This window comes from Prunus mume, linkage group LG2 (genome assembly GCF_029339155.1).
Source record: "Prunus mume cultivar Tortuosa linkage group LG2, ASM2933915v1, whole genome shotgun sequence".
Classification (NCBI taxonomy): Eukaryota; Viridiplantae; Streptophyta; class Magnoliopsida; order Rosales; family Rosaceae; genus Prunus; species Prunus mume.
The window spans coordinates 394,769-413,023 of record NC_142699.1 but is presented as its reverse complement, the minus strand read 5'-3'; the positions used below and the strand labels follow the sequence as shown (position 1 = coordinate 413,023).

The following is an 18,255-nucleotide window of genomic DNA, read 5'->3' as shown; positions in this document are numbered from 1 at the left end:
AAATTTGTTACATTGCATGTGTCACTTTGTTCATGCCACATCATAGAAACTAGTGGAATAGGATGATTTAAAGACAAATTAACCTACAAAACAAGAATTCATTAATATACACATATCATATAAAAAATAAACTGTAAATAAAAACAAATAAATTCATACATGGATATAATGATCATCATCAACAAAACTAATGATATTACGAAAATACCCATCCGAACTTTAAATATAAAGTTCTCATTAGCTATTGTTTTTTTTTTTGTTTCAGGGGTGTTTCTGTCCAATTTTGTTTTATGAAGCCTATTTTTGCCTCGCTTTATAATAGCAGGGAAGTAGAGATGTGATATATAAATATGGATATGCCATGTCATGTCATATAAAAATGTGGGATATAAATATGGTAAGTCTCATTTGACAAACTAGTAAATATATTTGTAAAAAACTGTGTGGCCCTGTAATTTGGGTTGGTGGGTATTTTCTTTTCTCTGCAAAGGGGAGAAAGAGAAAGGAGGTGGACGACGGAAAGCCTTTAAAAATGGCGCCCTTGCGTTTAAATTAGGCCACACCCACCCACCACTTCGCTTCTTTTGTTCTCCTGTTTCGTACAACAGAGAGAGAAAGAGAGAGAGAGTGAGAGGGCTGCTGCCTAGGTTAGGTTAGGTTTGGGATAGGTTGAAGAAGATGATGGTGAGAACTCCCCCAGCGAAGAAGCAACGGGCGACGGAGATGGAGAGCCCACCGCCTGCTGTCCCAGGCCCTCTCGTCATCTACGAGGACGACCCTCCTCCTTCTTCCCTTCCACCCACCGACTCCTCCCACCACTTGCTATGCACCTACCAATGCCGTCAAATGGTTCCTCTCTCTCTCTCTCTAAATTTAATATTCCATTGATAATCAAAGTGGCTGATGGGTTTTTCATGTTCTCTCCCCGAAGTGAATGCCTTCTTCTTCACGATTATGTGATGGGTGGACTGTGGACTGTGCACACCTTCCCTATTCAATCCTTCATTAGATAGATATCAGTCATATCATCATTGTTTGTTTGTTGATGAATTATGATGTAATTCATTCGTTGAATTTTTCCATAACTGGTCTGGTATATGTTGACAATCGTATTTTGAATTGGACCATTTAGAATTTCTTGCCTCTAGTTTTATCGCCAATGCGTTTTTATAAGATAATGTTGGTCTGCCCTCATTTACACTTCAAATTGTTTGCCTGGAGGTCGTTGTCTAATATGGATTTTGCATGATCATCAGTGTTTTCTTTTTCTTTTGCTTGTAGACCTTTATGCATTGTATGTATTCCTTTTGAAAGTATGTTTATGGGTAAGAAGAACCTTTTCCCCCATTTGTCACAGGTTAAATCAGATTTTATAGATGCCTTCAGCAATGCGGAGAAGCAAGTTTCGGATTATCAATCTAGGTTGGAGGCATTAAATAACAACTTCTGCAAAGTTGGTGCGTTTTTGAATAAGATGTTCCAATACATTGCTTACCATCTTTTTTATTTCTTCAGTTTTCCCAAAGTTTTTGTTCTTATGGTTCTCACAGTTTGATGCTGTAAATCTGTTTGGTACAAATCCTATTTATTCTTGCAGGCTGAATTGTTATTGCAAATTTTCATTCCAAACACACTGTTATTGTTGCACAAATATTCTAAAATATTATATCTTTCCTTGATTGGATTATCTAAGGATGTAGTACGGTGATATGGGAACTGTGTATTGTTGTTTTTTCCCAAACAATGACAAAGTTAGGGAGTTTTGGTTCATCTTATCTAGGGCAGGGTATATTCTTCTTAATCGGATATACCCAGATAACTTAGCAGAAATTTTCTTATGTGGTGAGTTTCATTTAGCAAAATTAACATGTGGTGTAGTGGACTATGGTTGCAGAGACAGAAGTTCAGGCTTTGTAAAACAACTTAGGCTTTGAAAGAAGAATGGAAGGAAAAAAGGGTGGTTTATTTTTGGAAACAACGGAAATCAACGTAATTTTATCTTGGTATCAGAGTGGAGATCTTGTGTTCAAATTACTGAGATTGCAACCTCCAAATTGCTGAATTCCACCTGTGGGGCTATCTAGTGGTGAAGAGATCCACACATGAGGAGAGTTGATATATAAAAATAATAGTTGACCCACATCCTAACATCTTAAGCATTTGTGAGTAGTGGTAAACCAACAAAATCTTTTCAATTCCCTTATCAAAGTTTTGTTTCTTTTGAGTGTAATGAATATTTACACTTTTGAATCTTTTCTTTTCTTACTGGGAATAGGATAGTCAATATTTAGTCATGTATGACCAAATTTAGACTCGAGAAAACCAGATGATGGGCTGGATTAGACAAATATTAATTTATGGGCTGCAAATAAAAATGCCTGTATCTTTTAAATGAATTTAAATTCCTAGTAACTTGAACCTAAAACCAGATGAGACTTGCCTCAGATTTATGTTGTGAAGTGAGCCCTTTATGTTAAAACTCAATATTACCCCAAATTACAAAATCTGAAAATCATAAACAATACTGGAGCAAGATAATTTCTTTCTTGTTTGCAACTGCTGTACCCTGCTGCAAGATAATTTTTTCTTTTTATTTAAATCAAAGTCTTTAACATATATTTGGTCATCATTTTCTTTATTGTAAGTATAACGAGGTTCATTTGCTTTTTGCAAGCATAACTAGGTTAAAATTTTCTTTGGATTATCCATTTTACGTTTATGCCCCCTGATTAATTATTTGTGTTGCAGAATCTGAGAGGAAGAAATTTCTGGAACAATTCTTATATGCAGAACAAGAACTTGCTGCTGCAAAGGGACGTGAACAGGCTCTGCAGGAGCAGCTTTTGAAGGAGATCCACGATTCTCATGAAAGATTGACTAAACAATTACAGTCGTGCAGTGAACTTGAGGTATATGTTTAAACCTTTATCAAAGATGTATTAATGCAGGAGCAAAGTTCAAACACATCATGCGTTGACTTCCTTTCCCATTTCATGTTGTGATTAAGGAGAACGAAAACTTTTGTCTCGTGTTAAACATCATGAGCTTAAGGGATACCCACTAATGAAACTCAGATAATTTGATACCTCTAATTTATTAATCAGAAAGAATAACTATTTGTTACCCCAACATTTCCTCAATGCCTAAATGCTTATATATAATTAGCAACATCTATAAAGCTGGTCAAACAAATTTGTTATTTTTATTATCCCACATTAGTTGGAGATTGTAAACTAATTTTCTTTCTTTCTTTCTTTCTTTCTCCTTCTCTTGCTTTCTGTTTTATTTGTAGTAAAGTTGTAATTGTAGTCCATTTATTTTTGGTTGGTTTACACACATACACAATTGAGTTTAGGCCTATAACTTCAACAATCACCCATACCAACAGAAGTGTGGATGCCATTAAGCCCAAAGAAAATTGTTCGTGGTTTGATTGTAGTATTCATAGGCTCATAGCATGAGTGAAACCTCCAAATCAAGTTCCTAACTTTATTCATTTTAAATCTTGTGCTTTAACTTAAAAGATATACCAACCTTATAATTCTTCTGTAATGTGTTGAATGTTATTCTTCTATTTTCCCAAAAGAATGTTTCATTTGCTTTCTCTATCAGTTGCTCTTCCTAGGAATATTTTTTTTTTCTCTGTTTCGATTTGGAATTCCAAACTGTTCCCTGCCTTGCTCTTCGTATCGCATTTGAAATTTCAGGTGAAGCTCCAAAATGAGATGAACCTTCGCATGAAAGCCGAGTCTTCAGCAGCTTTGGCTGAGGAGAAAGCGAATAGTTTAAAGGGGAAACTGAGCCATCTTTCTGAGAGCATGGAGAGGGAAAAAAAGCGTCTCCATAACGATCTTGCCCATCTGAAAAAAGAATCCGAGCTTTCTGTTTCTAGAATAACTGCCGATGTAAGTGGTGGTTTTTATTGAGTCAAGTCTGTATATGAATATTAGCAGTCATTCAACCTTCCACATTCTTGTTTAGCTTGAACGAATGGAATGCAGAGCTCATAATGCTGAGAAAGAATCAGAGCTACTGCAAGAGCAGCTGGATGATCTTAAGGAGCAACTTAATGAGGTATGTATCTCTTATTTGCCTCTGCCTCTTGGAGACCAGTTGATATGTTCTGTGAAAAATCTTCTCATATAGACATCATATCCTGTCCCTTTGCAATGCCAATAGGATGAAAGGTTTTCTGCTTGGCATTAAGATTGACCTGTCTTCTTGTTTAATATAAAGAACTTATAGTACCATGAGTTGATCAATTTTATCTTTTAAATGCTGCTTCATCTTTATTTTCCAGTGCGTGCAACAGAAGAGTGAAGTAGAAAAGAAACTATCAAGTTCCACATTACAAGAAGTTAAATCTACGGATGATATTTTGGTTAAACATCTGCAAGAAGAACTAAGAAACTATGTAAGTTTACAATCTTGATCTTTCTTGTCTATCGGATAATATTTGTAAAGCTAGAGTGCATTTTGCCTGATTTATATGCCTTTCTGCATGAAGACACACACATGTACATATTCATGGTTTTTCATAATAGACTCCTTTACTTTCTTTTTTATCAATTATACATTTTCTATTTTTCACTTATTATCCTGTTTTAGGCATGCATATTAAGGATCATGCTGCATTGTTTGAGTGCCTCCCTATTTTTATTTTAAGTGCTGCTCATAGAATCGTCATATTACATAAAAACAGCAAGAATAACAAGATAAGCACAGGAACCCTCCAACCCTAAAAAAAAAAAATAGCTTGAAAAGAACTGTACCTAAACTCTGAACACTGATGCCTAAAGGGATGCGCAAAAATCAGGCTCTATCCCACTGGAATATGAGGATCATTTTTCTTTCTGGTTGTCCTGTTATTAATTCTACGTGTCATTTAATTGGTGGCCAATTGTACCTACGTTGAGTTCATTTTAGTAGTACTGGGCCATGCTCATTACACCCAATAAAAAGAAGAACCTTGCTGCAAGAGGGTAGACTTTTTGCTCCGAAACAAAACTGATGTAGCACAATGTAGTTTGGGTCTTGACCTTTGAGTCTGAAATAAGTATCTCATGATTCAGATTTAACGTATGCTTTGTTCTACTGATCGTTTTGTTGTTTCATGAAACTCATTCCTCTTATGACTATCTGATTGTTTGTTCGATGAATTTTTACTAGGATGCTGAAGTGAGGGAAGCAAGAAAGCTGAAATCTTCTCATGAAAATGTTGAGTTATTGAAGGAAAAATTGTTGGAAGAAAAGAGCCGCAGAGAGAGGGTAGAGTCAGAGTTATCCAAGCTACAAGAGTTGCAGCCAAGTATGAAGACTTTGGAGGATGAATTGACATCTTGGAAGTTGATGCTGAAAGACATTCCAGGCGTATCATGTTCTGAGGATATCCCTGTTAAATTTGCAGCTTTGCAAAAGTATGTGAGTTCCTCATGTCAGTATTTTGAGCCAGCTTCCCTGGATCGGTTAGAAGAATAAATAATTTCATAAATCTTCAACACTGAAACTTTACTTGTTGCTTCTTTTTTTATATTTTTTATATTTATTTATAAGGCGTGCATAGTGCGACTTCTTTATTTGGTGATTAATTCTGCATATCTGGTACCACATCAGTAATTCTAGTTGTTACCATGTGCTTAATTTCAGTGCCCAGAAATTTTCGAATCATTTCTAGACTTCTGGTATTCTGGTTTTCACCCTTATGACACCATGCATATTTATTTCGTGTTTGAAGCAGTCGAAGATGGTTCAGAAGGATCCTGTCTGTGTCAACTTTGTATATCTTTATTTCTTTTTGGGGCTTCAGGACTCAGGGTTTTATTTATTTTTAAATATTCCTTTCGTTCTAGTTATGTTTGATGTATTAATGAGGGTTTCAAGTTTTTCTACAGTCTTTATTTGTACTTTTTAGTTTATCTATAAGTTCTGCTGTTATCTTCCCCACCTTATCTCCCCCCACTGCGCTATGCAAAAGAGCTTTTTTACTTGTTATTTATTTGTTGTGCTTTTCGCAGCCTGAACATCAAAGAAGTTTATTTTTTCAGCTTCCAATGATTGAGATTTTCCCATCTAATGCAGAGAGGTAATTGATAGCATGATGAAGGTGGGCCTGGCAAATGCCCGCTTGAAACAAGTGGAGGTCTCTCTGGATGCTGCACAAATTGATAAACAAAATGCTGAAACTGAGGCTGCCCTCGCCAAGGAGAAGGTGGATGCATCAAAATCAGAGGTTAACCGGATTGAATTGATGGTAGGCCTTTTTATACATGCATCTCATGAATTATTGAAGGAAAATAGCCTCATATAATAGGAAACTGTAATAATTAGACGCTAAATGATTATTCATTAAAAGAAATAAATAACTAACACCTATATTTCAATTATAAAAATAAAAAGAATAAACCAAATTGATATGCTCATGCTTATGCCTAAAATACGAACTTTCTTGCACCATGCATCTATCAGACTCTAAATAGAGGTGTCAGGTGTGGCCCATGCATCTTTCTGTTGTCTAAACATTCTCATTTTCATGGATACATTGTTTTAGCATCCGTTCACATGGAGTGATTTTGGATATTTAATTTTGGTAATCTATACAATATTGTTATAGCATGCGAGGTAACTATTATTTGAGCGTGTTTTGAGGCTTAACAATCTTATGAAGCAAATGCATTGTAACTTAATGAATGTAAGTTGAAAATTCAGTATAAGATCAATGTTTCTCAGGTGTTTAACCACTTGCAAGGTCAGACATAAGCCTTTTGATACTAAACTTTTCAAGAATAACCATCAGTTCTGAAAGCTTTGATACTAAAACTTTTCATATAATCAGTCCCAAAAGGAAGTTTGAAAGAAAAATACTATTATCTTGTAATAATTTGTGATGTAGAAATTGTGGTAAATTGCAGCTCTCTATGGTTACTGAGGAAAGAGATAAGTTGAGAAATGTCGTCAATGAACTTAAGTTGGCAAAGAATGATGAAGCGGGACATGAAACATCAAATCAAACTTTTCTTCAGGTTATATAATTTCCTTTTTCTGTACTATTCTTATTTCTGGAATTTCTTCTTAAGTTCATTGTTGGTTTCCTGGTTTGCACATGCAGGAGCTTGAATCATCTCTTGCAAAGAAAGAGTGCTATATTAAAGAATTGGAATGTGGTCTATGTGAACAAAAAGAAGTTAATAGTCGTCAACGTGAAGAAATAAAGTTGCTTAATGAGAGGTTAAACAATGAAGCTAGAAGAATAAAGTCATTGGAGAGGGAGAGCGATCGACTTGGTTCAGAGATTGCTCTGTTGGAGTCCAAGGTGGGTGCCAAAATTGTTTGGAGCATTATTGATTTCCCAATTATCAGGATTATCTTATTTTTCTTACAAACAGCAACATGCAATGCGATTATGTAATTTTATTATCTTTTGCTTCCACAGTTGGGTCATGGTGATTTCTCTGCTGCAAATACTAAAGTTTTACGAATGGTGAATACTCTTACAGTTGATAATGAAGCAAAACAAACTATAGAAGCATTACGAACTGAGTTACAGAAGACAAAGGAGAAGTTACAGGCTGTTGAAGAACTGAGAAGTCAATCAGGTAAGAAGCGCATGGTTAGGAACTTTGAGGTATAACTTGCATGGTAATTAGAAACTTTCTATATTGTTTTCTTTTAATTTTCAAAGTCAGATGTTTAATTTGTTTTAGTCATGCAATTACTTAATGAGTTTATTTCCATTACTTCATTCAGGTGATGCTGGTAAATTAGTGGATTCCTACATATCTGAGAAGATAGTGCAGTTGAAAGAACAAATTGCAACTCTTGAAAAACGCGAGGAAAGGTGAGTGACTGATGGATATTGTTAATATGTATGAACCTTGATATCCATTGTTGCCCCCTTTTCTTTAGCTTAAGTTTTAAAAAAGCATAGCATATTGTGCTGCAATGTTGAAGTTCCCCATTTTGGTTAATTTTTTTTTCCTTCAAGTGTAAGAAGATTGGATGTGATTTGGGTTATTGGGCGGGCCTACTATGTGGGGGACTGTTTGTCTCTTATGCTTGATATAGTTATTGCATTATTGCCTATTAACTTAAGCTTTTCGGAGACCAATATGTATTTCTTTTTGTAAAAAAATCTTATGTATCATTTGTTCACAATTTCATGTAAACTACAACGCCTGCCTTTTGGTTGAACATTTGAATATGTCCATGAAACAGGTACAAAACTGTTTTTGCTGACAGAATTTCAGTGTTCAGGAGGGCATGCTGTGAGCTTTTTGGTTACAAGGTATACAATATGCGTTGCTCATTGTTCCTTATATTTTCATATGACTAGTTTTCCAGTTAACACAGTAATCATTATAGTAAGAAATTGCAATTACAAAATATGTAGAGATGGTGTATGAAAATTAATGAAGTACTTATAGAGATAGTAAAAGGTTTCCTATTTCCCAATTTAAAAACAATTTGAAACAAATGTCTGGTTTCGGAGTATGAGTTGAAAAAAATCTTATATTGTGTGTAAGATGCATTTGTCTTCGTATATCTCTACCAGCGAGTGTGTGAAACTGATTTATTTAAGCCACAGAACAAGACCTTACCTTCAATTGTTGGATGCATAGGTATTAGTATGCCACAAGTGTATATTTATTCTATATTTTTCCTAAGGTACTAAATGTCAATGCTTAGGAAAAAACTTATGTATTGAGGCATTTCATTGTGTTGTTCAACCAAGATCGTTTTTTGGTTAATTTTTATTAGAGGCTAAAAGTTCATATTTCTATCTTTTACTAACACTAAGGCTCAAGCATATAGCAAATCGATTTTGTTTATGCTCATCAGACATGCTGATTTGATTTACTAAGTGGCTTCTATTTACATTAACATTGATAGAAAAGGATAATATTATCTCTTTTGAGACCATAAGAGAGTTGAGATCATGACCAATATTTTTGTGCCTAAAATATTTTCTAAAATATATCATTCCACAAAAATATTGGTCTAAAATATATCATTCCTAGGCCATTGTTAATGTTTCGTTCTTGTGCACAAAATAATATATTGTCTGCCATTTATATGCTACTCCAAGGTTATCAAGGAAGAGAACAATGATACAGTGGGTGTTTGTGTTATACTGGAAAGCTACAGTGGGAAACACGCCATATAATCTCATTTAGCTTAAAAATATTTTCTAATAAGGATTATTTGAAGTAGCGTCTTCCCCTTTAAATCTGTGATAAAGGGTGAGAATACTTTTCTACTGTTCTTATTTTCTATGGATCTATCTCTAATCAATCTAGTGAGGAAAATGATTAAATCCTTTAGCAATTGATTGATTGGATTTCATTATTGAAAAAGTGGGAAAGAATGGTAGATGAGTGGAAAGGAGCATTTAGATAGTGGACTTAGTTTAGTGCAATCAGATCAGGTTGTTTGCTGACTTACTATGCGGTTTTTTTTCCTGAATTCCAAGAAAGTAGCTAAAAGGATTTATAAGCTAAGAAAGGCAGAAAAGAAGATGCACCAGTAGTAGGTAAGATACGAAATGGTGTCAAGATCTGGAGAGAAGGAGGGCAGGGGGTGTAATTTGGTACAAAAATAATTTGGATTTTCTGAAGAAGTTTTTGCAGTATGTATCTGTGGTAAATGTGGCCTGCATTCTCGTAGATGAAACTCCAATGTGGTGGTTAGAGGTTCACGTTTATGCCGTTCAGAAGAAAATGTCACAAGGTTATAATCTTCGTTTAGCTGTGGTGAATGAGTATCAGATTTTGGGATGATAAGTGGAGCAGAGGGTTTTCTTTGTGATTGTTATTCCTGCATCCCTGTGGGTTGTCATCTGCTCACGTTGTGTCAATTTCTAATTTGATTGTTTCCTCCTTGATTCCATTGGGTTGGAATTTCAATTTCCATAGACATTAACATCTTGAATTTGGTGAGCTTTATTCCTTGATATCGATGTTTGAAAAAGTGTAGTATCCTATCCTTTCAAATTACATTCTTTGAAAATTGGAATTCAAGTACATCCTTGTGATTTACTATTCTTACTAGTTGATTGATGAAACATTTCTTCTAATTTCTACCATCCGAGATGATTTGGAAGGTTGAATTACTTTGTAAAGTACAAGTGTTGCTTGGATAATTGCTCATTAAATAGTTGATACTTGTGATAATATTTTAAGGAGGTGCAATGTTTTGTGTCATGTGCAAAGAGGAAGTTGAGTCTCGACTTGAGACTCTTCTCCACTGCTTAATTGCATAGGGAATATGGAATAATCTATTTCATGGGGGGTAAGGTTGAGTTGTGGGATCCAGGATTCATGCCTTTCTTTATTTATGAGGAACATTATGCTTTTGGTAGAGGGAATGGTGAAAGTCTTGTGGAGTCGTAGTATGTTAGTTATCTTTGTGGGCATTGGTATCTAAAAGAGTTTAGAGATGTACCATCTTTCTTTTCTTATGCAGATTCGGATGCTAGTTGAGATATTTATGTTTTGTATTTTTGATGTGTTTTAGTAATTATTTGGCTGTTAAAGGTTATGATTGTACCTCAAGTGGACTGCTTGTTCTAGAATTTATAATTGAGCATAGATTCACTCAAAAAGATAACTAATAGAAGTACATTTTCATGCACTGTCTTCATGTTAACATGCTAAAAGCTTCTCTGATGCTAAAGTTTAATGTGTAATGCTTATCTTTTTATTCCAATTTTGGCAGATTGTAATGGATGAACACCAGCGTCCCAATGGAATCCCTGTTACACGTTTTACCCTCCAATCTATATATGCTCAAAGTGATGATGAGAAACTTGAATTTGAATATGAATCAGGGAGCACAAATATTTTGGTAAGACAGAATTTTATAAAAATTCATTTTCTCAGGCTGTCAAGAATGAGCTCATTTTGAATAGTACTTTACTCCTTCAGATTTCAATGAGAATGGAACAACAGCCGCATCTATGACTTGACCTTTATTGTTGTATTTGAGTTAGTAACATAACAAATGAGAGGACAGAATTTACTAATTGTGTTATTTTTATTGAACAGGCAAATGATTATACCTCGCATCCTGAGATATCTCATCAGGTATGATCATGATGTTTTTCTACAATTCTTAGAAGTTGTATTTTCTTTTTTCTGCTGGGAAATTTGCACAGACACCTTGTGAAATATTAGGGATGTGTTCGTTTGGCACCCTTTCTTTTTCGACAATTAATCACCTAAACTTCAGTTTTAGTGTGAATCCAATTCCATCCAAATATATATTAAATAGTTCTAAACACACCCAAAAAAAAAATTTTGGACACCCATTCACAAAGTTTTGTCCCTTTAATTAAAAAGAAAAAGAATAGCCTTATCTTCCATACAAAACACCCACATTTTTCATGGACCTTTCTTCTTCCTTCATATATACACATCTCAACCACATTTTCATCACCCATTCTTACTTTAGTTACCTTGCTTCTATCAGATGCCTCCATGCTGATAAGAGGCAAATAAAATAGAACTCTAAATCCCAACTTCGCTTTCAAACTAAGCCAAATGAAAAGAAAATTCCATGCTTTCCAATTTCCTTTAACAGAGGTTAATCCCTGAAATCAAATTGAAATGTCCCTAATTCTTTTGTTCTCCTCCATTTTCTCACCAACCAGATAAAAAATTTGGAAATAAATACAAATGACCCCATAAAACCATTACTACTTTTAAGGAGTAAAAACACATTAATTATAAAATAAATAATATTAATCAGGGATTAAAAAAAAAACTAACACATAATGGATAATTTGCAGTGCTGAAGTAAATAAGCATTTCTAGGAAGAACATACCACAAGATAGTCTACGCAAAGTAACTTTGTTTTCACTGTTGAGAGTGAGAGGCGATGTGTTCTTAGAAAAGAATGTGTTTCGGGGTTATGGGTTTTCATGGAGGAGTAACAACGAGGGAAGGTGGTGGGGTGTGGAATGAAAGGCACGGGAGAGTGATCCTGGGTTTTCAACCTAAAGCCATAGCTAGTGGTGGTGGGGAATGGGCTGCCACCATGGGTGACTGATGGGGGAGGGAGAGGCCAGATGTGATGCTGAATTATTGTTTTTTATTATTACAAGTTTAGAAATATTTTATTTCTGACTTTTTAATTATAAGGGAATTGAATAAATTGCCGTTGAGTTAATAGATATTTTCAGCAGAATTGGATGGAGGTGGTAATTAGCACTGAAAGTAGAGTTTGGGAAGGAAATAGGAAAAAGAAAAAAAAATTATTAGGTGGTAAATGCACACACCCCTAATGGTTATAGTATAGGTGGTTTTTGTGCAAATTTCCCTTTAAAAAGTATCTTATATGCTTCTATATTGGTAGGACCATTGCTTTATATGATCTAGCCTATGCCAGATTTTTAGATTGAGAATTCCATTAGGAAGCTCAAATGCTTTTATGTTCATGATTCACAGGATGTGACAAATGGCAATGTGAACTGTGATTCTCTTTGCTTTCTTTCACGCCCTTTGTTTTGGGGGTTAGGTGGGGAATTAACAGTAGATTGGAAAATGAATATATTAGCATTGCAACAATAAAATAGTTTGCAGTGACCCTATAGTCGTATTTCTTTTGTGGAAATAATTTCTGAAGAAACGTTGCTCTCTAAAGCATTATGAGTTGTCCATTGGATCGATATGGGGTTCAAAAGGGTCGGATGTTTTTCAGGGCCTATGTTTAATCTATCAACATGGTGCTGGTATTGAACTGGGCTACCTGGACCTCTTATTGGTAAACTCATGTAAGATATCATTTTGCAGGTTGAGATATTTATTCGGAAGTTAAATTCAATCCCAGCTTTCACTGCCAACCTAACTGTGGAGTCTTTCAACCGGCGAACGTTAACTTAAAACTAAGTGAACTACTCATCAATTTTGCGCTCAAAGTATGTTTCAATGTCTCTTACAGATGAGTCACCAAGATTGTATATTTTACTTGTCATGTCTTCCCTAAATTGGTGATATGCGGGAAACTTTGGCATATGCGCGTCTACGTTTGTGTTCCTGCATATAGACTTGAAAAGCAAATGGCTGCTGATATATTGCGTGTATCTATCTTTGCCATTCCCCAGACACTGTTAGCAGTAATTTTGTGAGTTACCATGGTAAAAACTTTCAAATATTTAATCCCGTGTGTAAATTCATTTAACAGGTAGATTGGTAGGCCCATTTTCTTTTCTATGCTATTATCCGCTTGCTATTATAAAATATTTAATCGGGCCCCATCTGTTGATAAAATTGTAGTTTTCTAAGAACCTAATGTGGTGCCATTTTCTGTTTTTTATTTTATTTTTAGTGTATTTGTTTTGTGCTAAATTGATTGTTAACTTGTATTACCAAAGTAAGAAACATGCTATATGCACTTACGTATTGTATTGCACGCAAAGAAATCAAGAGAGATTACAATGAGAGGGAGAGAATTTGTTTATCAACTGGTAGATGGCCAAGTATGCTTTTGGGTTTTTAAGATCTTTTATGGTCCTATTTCTAAAAATGTATGTAAAAAGAACCGAAGAAGGAAAATTACAAAACCGATTGCGAGAGTGATCCTAATTATGTCCTAAAATGTGCTTAGTTATCTAGTACCATATTAACTTTTCGATAAATAAATATGAATATGAATATGATGTAGAGTGTAACTTGATAGTTGAGAAAGCAAATGTCGTATGATATCATTTTCCAAGGAATACAGCTTTTCCTTTCAATAATTTGGATTATTGACTTAGAATCTCCTATGAGCAGTGACTTGAAATTGAATGGTGTCTAAGTTGTGTTGATGTCTGGATCTGGTGGGGGTATCAACTGATGGCGCCTGAAGGTTGGGGCCACTAGCTAGGTTCAGGCCTTGCTCTTCTTTCCTTACCATCGATGGGGGACAATTGGTCATGTCCTAAGAGCATGACACCTGGAAGCTGGAGGGTGTGCACACTTGTGGTGAATCCGTAGGTGATGTTGATTGTAAGACTGCACCATCCTTCTCTATGCGTCTTTGCCACGTGAGCATGGCGTCATGGAAACGGGCTGCTCAACTCTTATCAATGTGATATGCTGCTGGAAGCTTTGGCATTAATGATGTTTACAATATTACATTAGTGTTACTAAAATTGTAGGTAGTTTTCTAAGATTTCTAAGAAGTTTTCTAAGGCCTTGGAAAAAGATAAATAGTAAATAGAAAAGACAAGAAAAGAAAAAGAATATGAAATGAGACGAGTACAAAAACAAAGGGGTTGCTGGAATCAACTGCTGGGGGTGCTTTTTTCGACTCATCCAACCAAATTCTTGTAGTTGATAGCAGGGGTGGAGCTAGGATTCTATATGTGGGGGGAGGGAGAAAACTTGGCCACAAGAGGATAGCATTATTTTACTATAACGCTAGGTCAAGTAGAAAAGTTATCATGTGTGTCATAATATTAATTATTAGCCAGAGATAGCAAAATAGTGCTTATACTGACTCCGCCCCCTGTCCGTTAGAAGTGGGCACTCATTCAAGATGGCTATCTTGTAATTTTATGCCAAAGAAAATGCCGCAAATTTAGGTGTCAAAAGCTTCGTTTCTCTTGTGTTTCACTAATAGAGGTGTATATTTATTTAATTTACGTCCACCAGTGGTGTAGTAAAAGAGTGGGATAGGAATAGGATGATGGGATTTCAAAATGATGAGATGAAAGAATTTGAAACATCAAACATATGATTTATTTTTCTAGAATCCGCAATACTTCTTGCATGGCTAACCTATCAAATATGATTCTAGCAAGATGAGATTTAAATATGGAATTTTTTTTTTTTTTTTGTTGGATGCATCAATTTGTAAGGGAGAATCATTGGTGATGCATCAAATATGACTAGGTGGAGGTAGTGGGCAGTGATGGTGACAGCAGTGGGAATGGTGGCGGTGGAGTTTGTGCCTTTAATCCGTTGAATTGAGATTTTGGAACTCAGGTATTTGGATAGCATTTTAACTTTGGAATCTATGATAAGTTCCAAACCTTTTCACCCCAATTTATTTATAATTTGAAACCCAAACAGTAAAAAAATTATAATGTCGTTATTGAAATGTGAAGGTCTGTCTAAATATCAAGTGTAGTTTCTCTGTCCACAAACACTTCATTAAAACGACTAGTATGTACATATGCGTATAAATAAGAGTTTTGATTGAGGGACATTCTTATTGGGTCTATTTTGCTTTGTATTTTAATGATTCGAATCATTTATTTTTTCAAGTTGTTTCTCGAAAACTCACTCAATTATAAAGTCATTTAACGACTCAATGAAATGTTTGTTATTTTAGCGTTTTCTTCAATAGATGTTCTAATGGTTTCTAATTTGTCTATTTATTTCACAAGGACAATATCTTTAAATCAAGACTTAAAAAAATAGACGAGTTTGATCATTATGGTACAATATGTACCAGACTTCACAATGTGTCTCACACATAAGAGTGTTTGAGAGATCTCTTAATAGAGGATCTTTGTGCATAAATGTATTACACATATACACAGTGAACTTTGTGATTCTGGATTGAGGAGATTGGCTTGTCGGCGAGAGAAAGAAGAAGAAGAATTTTATATGTTGCCGTCATAAGCGAATAATGTGAAAATGTCATGGGGTGGCAGAAAAACTCTCCATGCGTGGATACATAGCCGTCTCACAAGGTCATTGACCCATATGAATCAATTAATGCCAAAGCATGATGATAAACCATTTACAAATGTTTATTTATTGGTTTGAATGACTTAGCTAGTAGCTATCGTCAACTCTTTCTTTCTACACAAGCGAAGAGATGAAGAGATGAAGAGAAAGAAAAAGGAAAGGGAAAGTGAGTGGAAAGTAAGAGTGCATGCCCACCTACCGCCACCAATTACTTCATCAATCCAAGCGGAGAGCCTTTTTTGTTTGACCTTAACAAAAACATTCCTGCAGATTTTGAAAATCGTCTGGTGCTTTGAATTTGTTTATGCCGCTCTCGCTCTTTTCATTCGTCCAGACTCCAACAAAAGTGGCTTTTTGGTTTTTGATATAGGGGTGAGGGTTATGACTTATGTCCAAGTTCAGCCTACTTCTGACCTATTTGGTGTGTTGACTTATTTCAAGCACACACATACACATACACACACACCAAAAACAAAACCCCCGCCAAGTCCAAGAGTTGAAAATCACACCAACTTTTGGTCCACTGTTTGCTTGCTGCATCTTCCGTGGCCTACGTGGCTGCAAGCCTTCAACAATGTCAATGTCATTGCAATGCTAATGCGCCAGCCAACATATAGGCTAGGACACATATGCCCTAATTGTACATACCAAGGTCTCGGTGCTATTAGTAATGGAATCACTAGGCGTAATTTATTTTGTTAAGTTTTCGATACAGCAGTTCATTCATAAATTTGTATGTTGCTGTTTATAAACAGTGTTTTTTTGGCATGAGTAGCACTAGCTAGTTCCCAAACCTTCATGCATGTTCCTTGATCAATATATAATATATATCCATCATAAAGCAGTTTTTCATATCTTCCATTGTGTGGACTGGAAAAGCGCAAGAGCAAGAATAATGCTCATCTCCCAAATTAAAGGTAGATTTGTTCAGAAGTAGCCTACAAACGTCAGAATAAGAAAAGTGGTAAAGATAAAGAAGAGATATAGTGGGGGAGAAAACGAGTATGTAGTCCCCGCTGGAAGGGTCCCCTTTTTACTTGTACTAGTGCACACACGAAAAACATTGTGACTTGTGACAACTATATATATATAGGGCAGGTTCATTTGGAGTCCACAAACACTCTTCCATTATCAACTCCAAATTGTGTTGAAGGAGCAATGGGCTTCAACTTTTCCCAAAAGTCATGCCGAAACTTTTTCCTTTTTTCCAAAGAAGAAATATATAACAACTAAAATTGAAGCAGCGCAATTCCTCCAAAAGTTAATGATCAAACTGTTGATTAAGGGGTTGAATTGGAGGAGTAAAAATAGGCTTTTTCACTTTCTCTTCATGGTCAAGTTAAAAACACAGAAGAAACACCTTTTCAATATGGATATGGGTTTGAATGTGTCGTAGGAAAACAGAATCCCACTTGCAATATGTGTGTGTTGGGATCCACTTAGGATTCATATGTTGTGTCTCCACTTTGTCTCCCGCTTTTCAATTTCTCTAGACATCTTTCCTTGTACTTGAACATCAAACCATCCTTACACCAAAAATTAAAAAATTAAATTAAATTAAAGCATATACTATATAGGTAGTAAATGTATGGTTTTCATTAGGAAGTAAATGTAAGGGTCCATTTGGATAGAGTGATTCCAAATTTAGGGATTTGGATGATACTATAATCTTTGTATGCCAAGATATGAATGAGAGAGAAAATAATAATAAGAAAACATATGGATTTCAAATGACTTATTGCATATAGTCATTTCCATATTCTGAATGTACTACATTTAGTAAATCTTGAAATACATGGATTGTAGTAGTCTAATCTTATAATTTTAACTTTATAATGTCATCCCAATTCTTATATTTGGAATCTCCATCCAATGCACCCTAAGTTTTAACTCTCAATTTCTGGATGGATTCTAAGTTTTAAGACTAGTTTTTGTTGGAGTCTTTATTTAAAGCATTTTTAAAGAAGCACTTTTGTTAGAAGCACAAAATCATTTTCTATATATATTTTAATTGAAAGTTCAAGTGCACCTTGGAAAAGCACATAAAAGTGTTTCTATAGTTTAGTGAAAAGGGTATTAACTTGCAGACTAATGGTCTCAAGTTCAAACCCCCATAACACCTTGATAGTGTGTTATTAGAAACCTCCCTCCCTTTATAATTTAGACTATTGTTTTGTGTTTAAAAAAAGTGCTTCTTGACAAAATATAGTTGGAAGTACTTGAAAAAAAGAAAAAACTTGTAAGTGCTTCTTTTAGAAGCACATTAGCCATAAATAGTTGAAAGTGTTTTTGGCTATTTGAAAACCTCTTTTGACCCTGTAGAAGCATTGTGAAAAAAAAAAGTCATAAGCCAAAAATAAAAATATTAGGACTCTGACATTTGGTGTTGATATAGATGGTTTAATAAGACCATTTTATTGCTTGAATAAGTTGGAAGTTTGGACTGCAAAGAAACACATTAATGGATTTCCTAGTGGAAGTGTTATCCACGTGGTTATAGTGCGTGTGGATTAATATTCCCAAGGAGCTTGGCTTATAAATTTAGAGCAACTGCTTGCCTCATATTCAGAAGTAGCTTGA

The 18,255-nt window shown here is 35.0% G+C and overlaps 1 protein-coding gene across 1 annotated transcript; it reads left to right on the top strand.

Moving 5' to 3' along the window:
• Positions 1–418: 418 nt before the first annotated feature.
• On the top strand, positions 419–13,305 carry MAD1 (mitotic checkpoint family protein). The gene is made up of 16 exons (XM_008220422.3): positions 419–849; positions 1,358–1,457; positions 2,749–2,909; positions 3,708–3,905; positions 3,982–4,074; positions 4,301–4,414; positions 5,170–5,417; positions 6,079–6,250; positions 6,909–7,019; positions 7,106–7,309; positions 7,430–7,592; positions 7,744–7,834; positions 8,212–8,281; positions 10,711–10,839; positions 11,040–11,078; positions 12,787–13,305. Exons 1-16 carry the CDS (start codon positions 679–681, stop codon positions 12,874–12,876), a joined length of 2,154 nt encoding a protein of 717 aa, XP_008218644.2. The 5' UTR covers positions 419–678; the 3' UTR covers positions 12,877–13,305.
• The last annotated feature ends 4,950 nt before the right edge of the window (positions 13,306–18,255 follow it).

Bases quoted from the DNA above. Each gene is read 5' to 3' on its own strand.
- MAD1 (XM_008220422.3), top strand. From the start codon at position 679: ATGATGGTGAGAACTCCCCCAGCGAAGAAGCAACGGGCGACGGAGATG. The intron at 2,910-3,707 runs GTATATGTTTAA...TTGAAATTTCAG, and splicing joins AGTCGTGCAGTGAACTTGAG to GTGAAGCTCCAAAATGAGAT. The intron at 3,906-3,981 runs GTAAGTGGTGGT...ATTCTTGTTTAG, and splicing joins TTTCTAGAATAACTGCCGAT to CTTGAACGAATGGAATGCAG.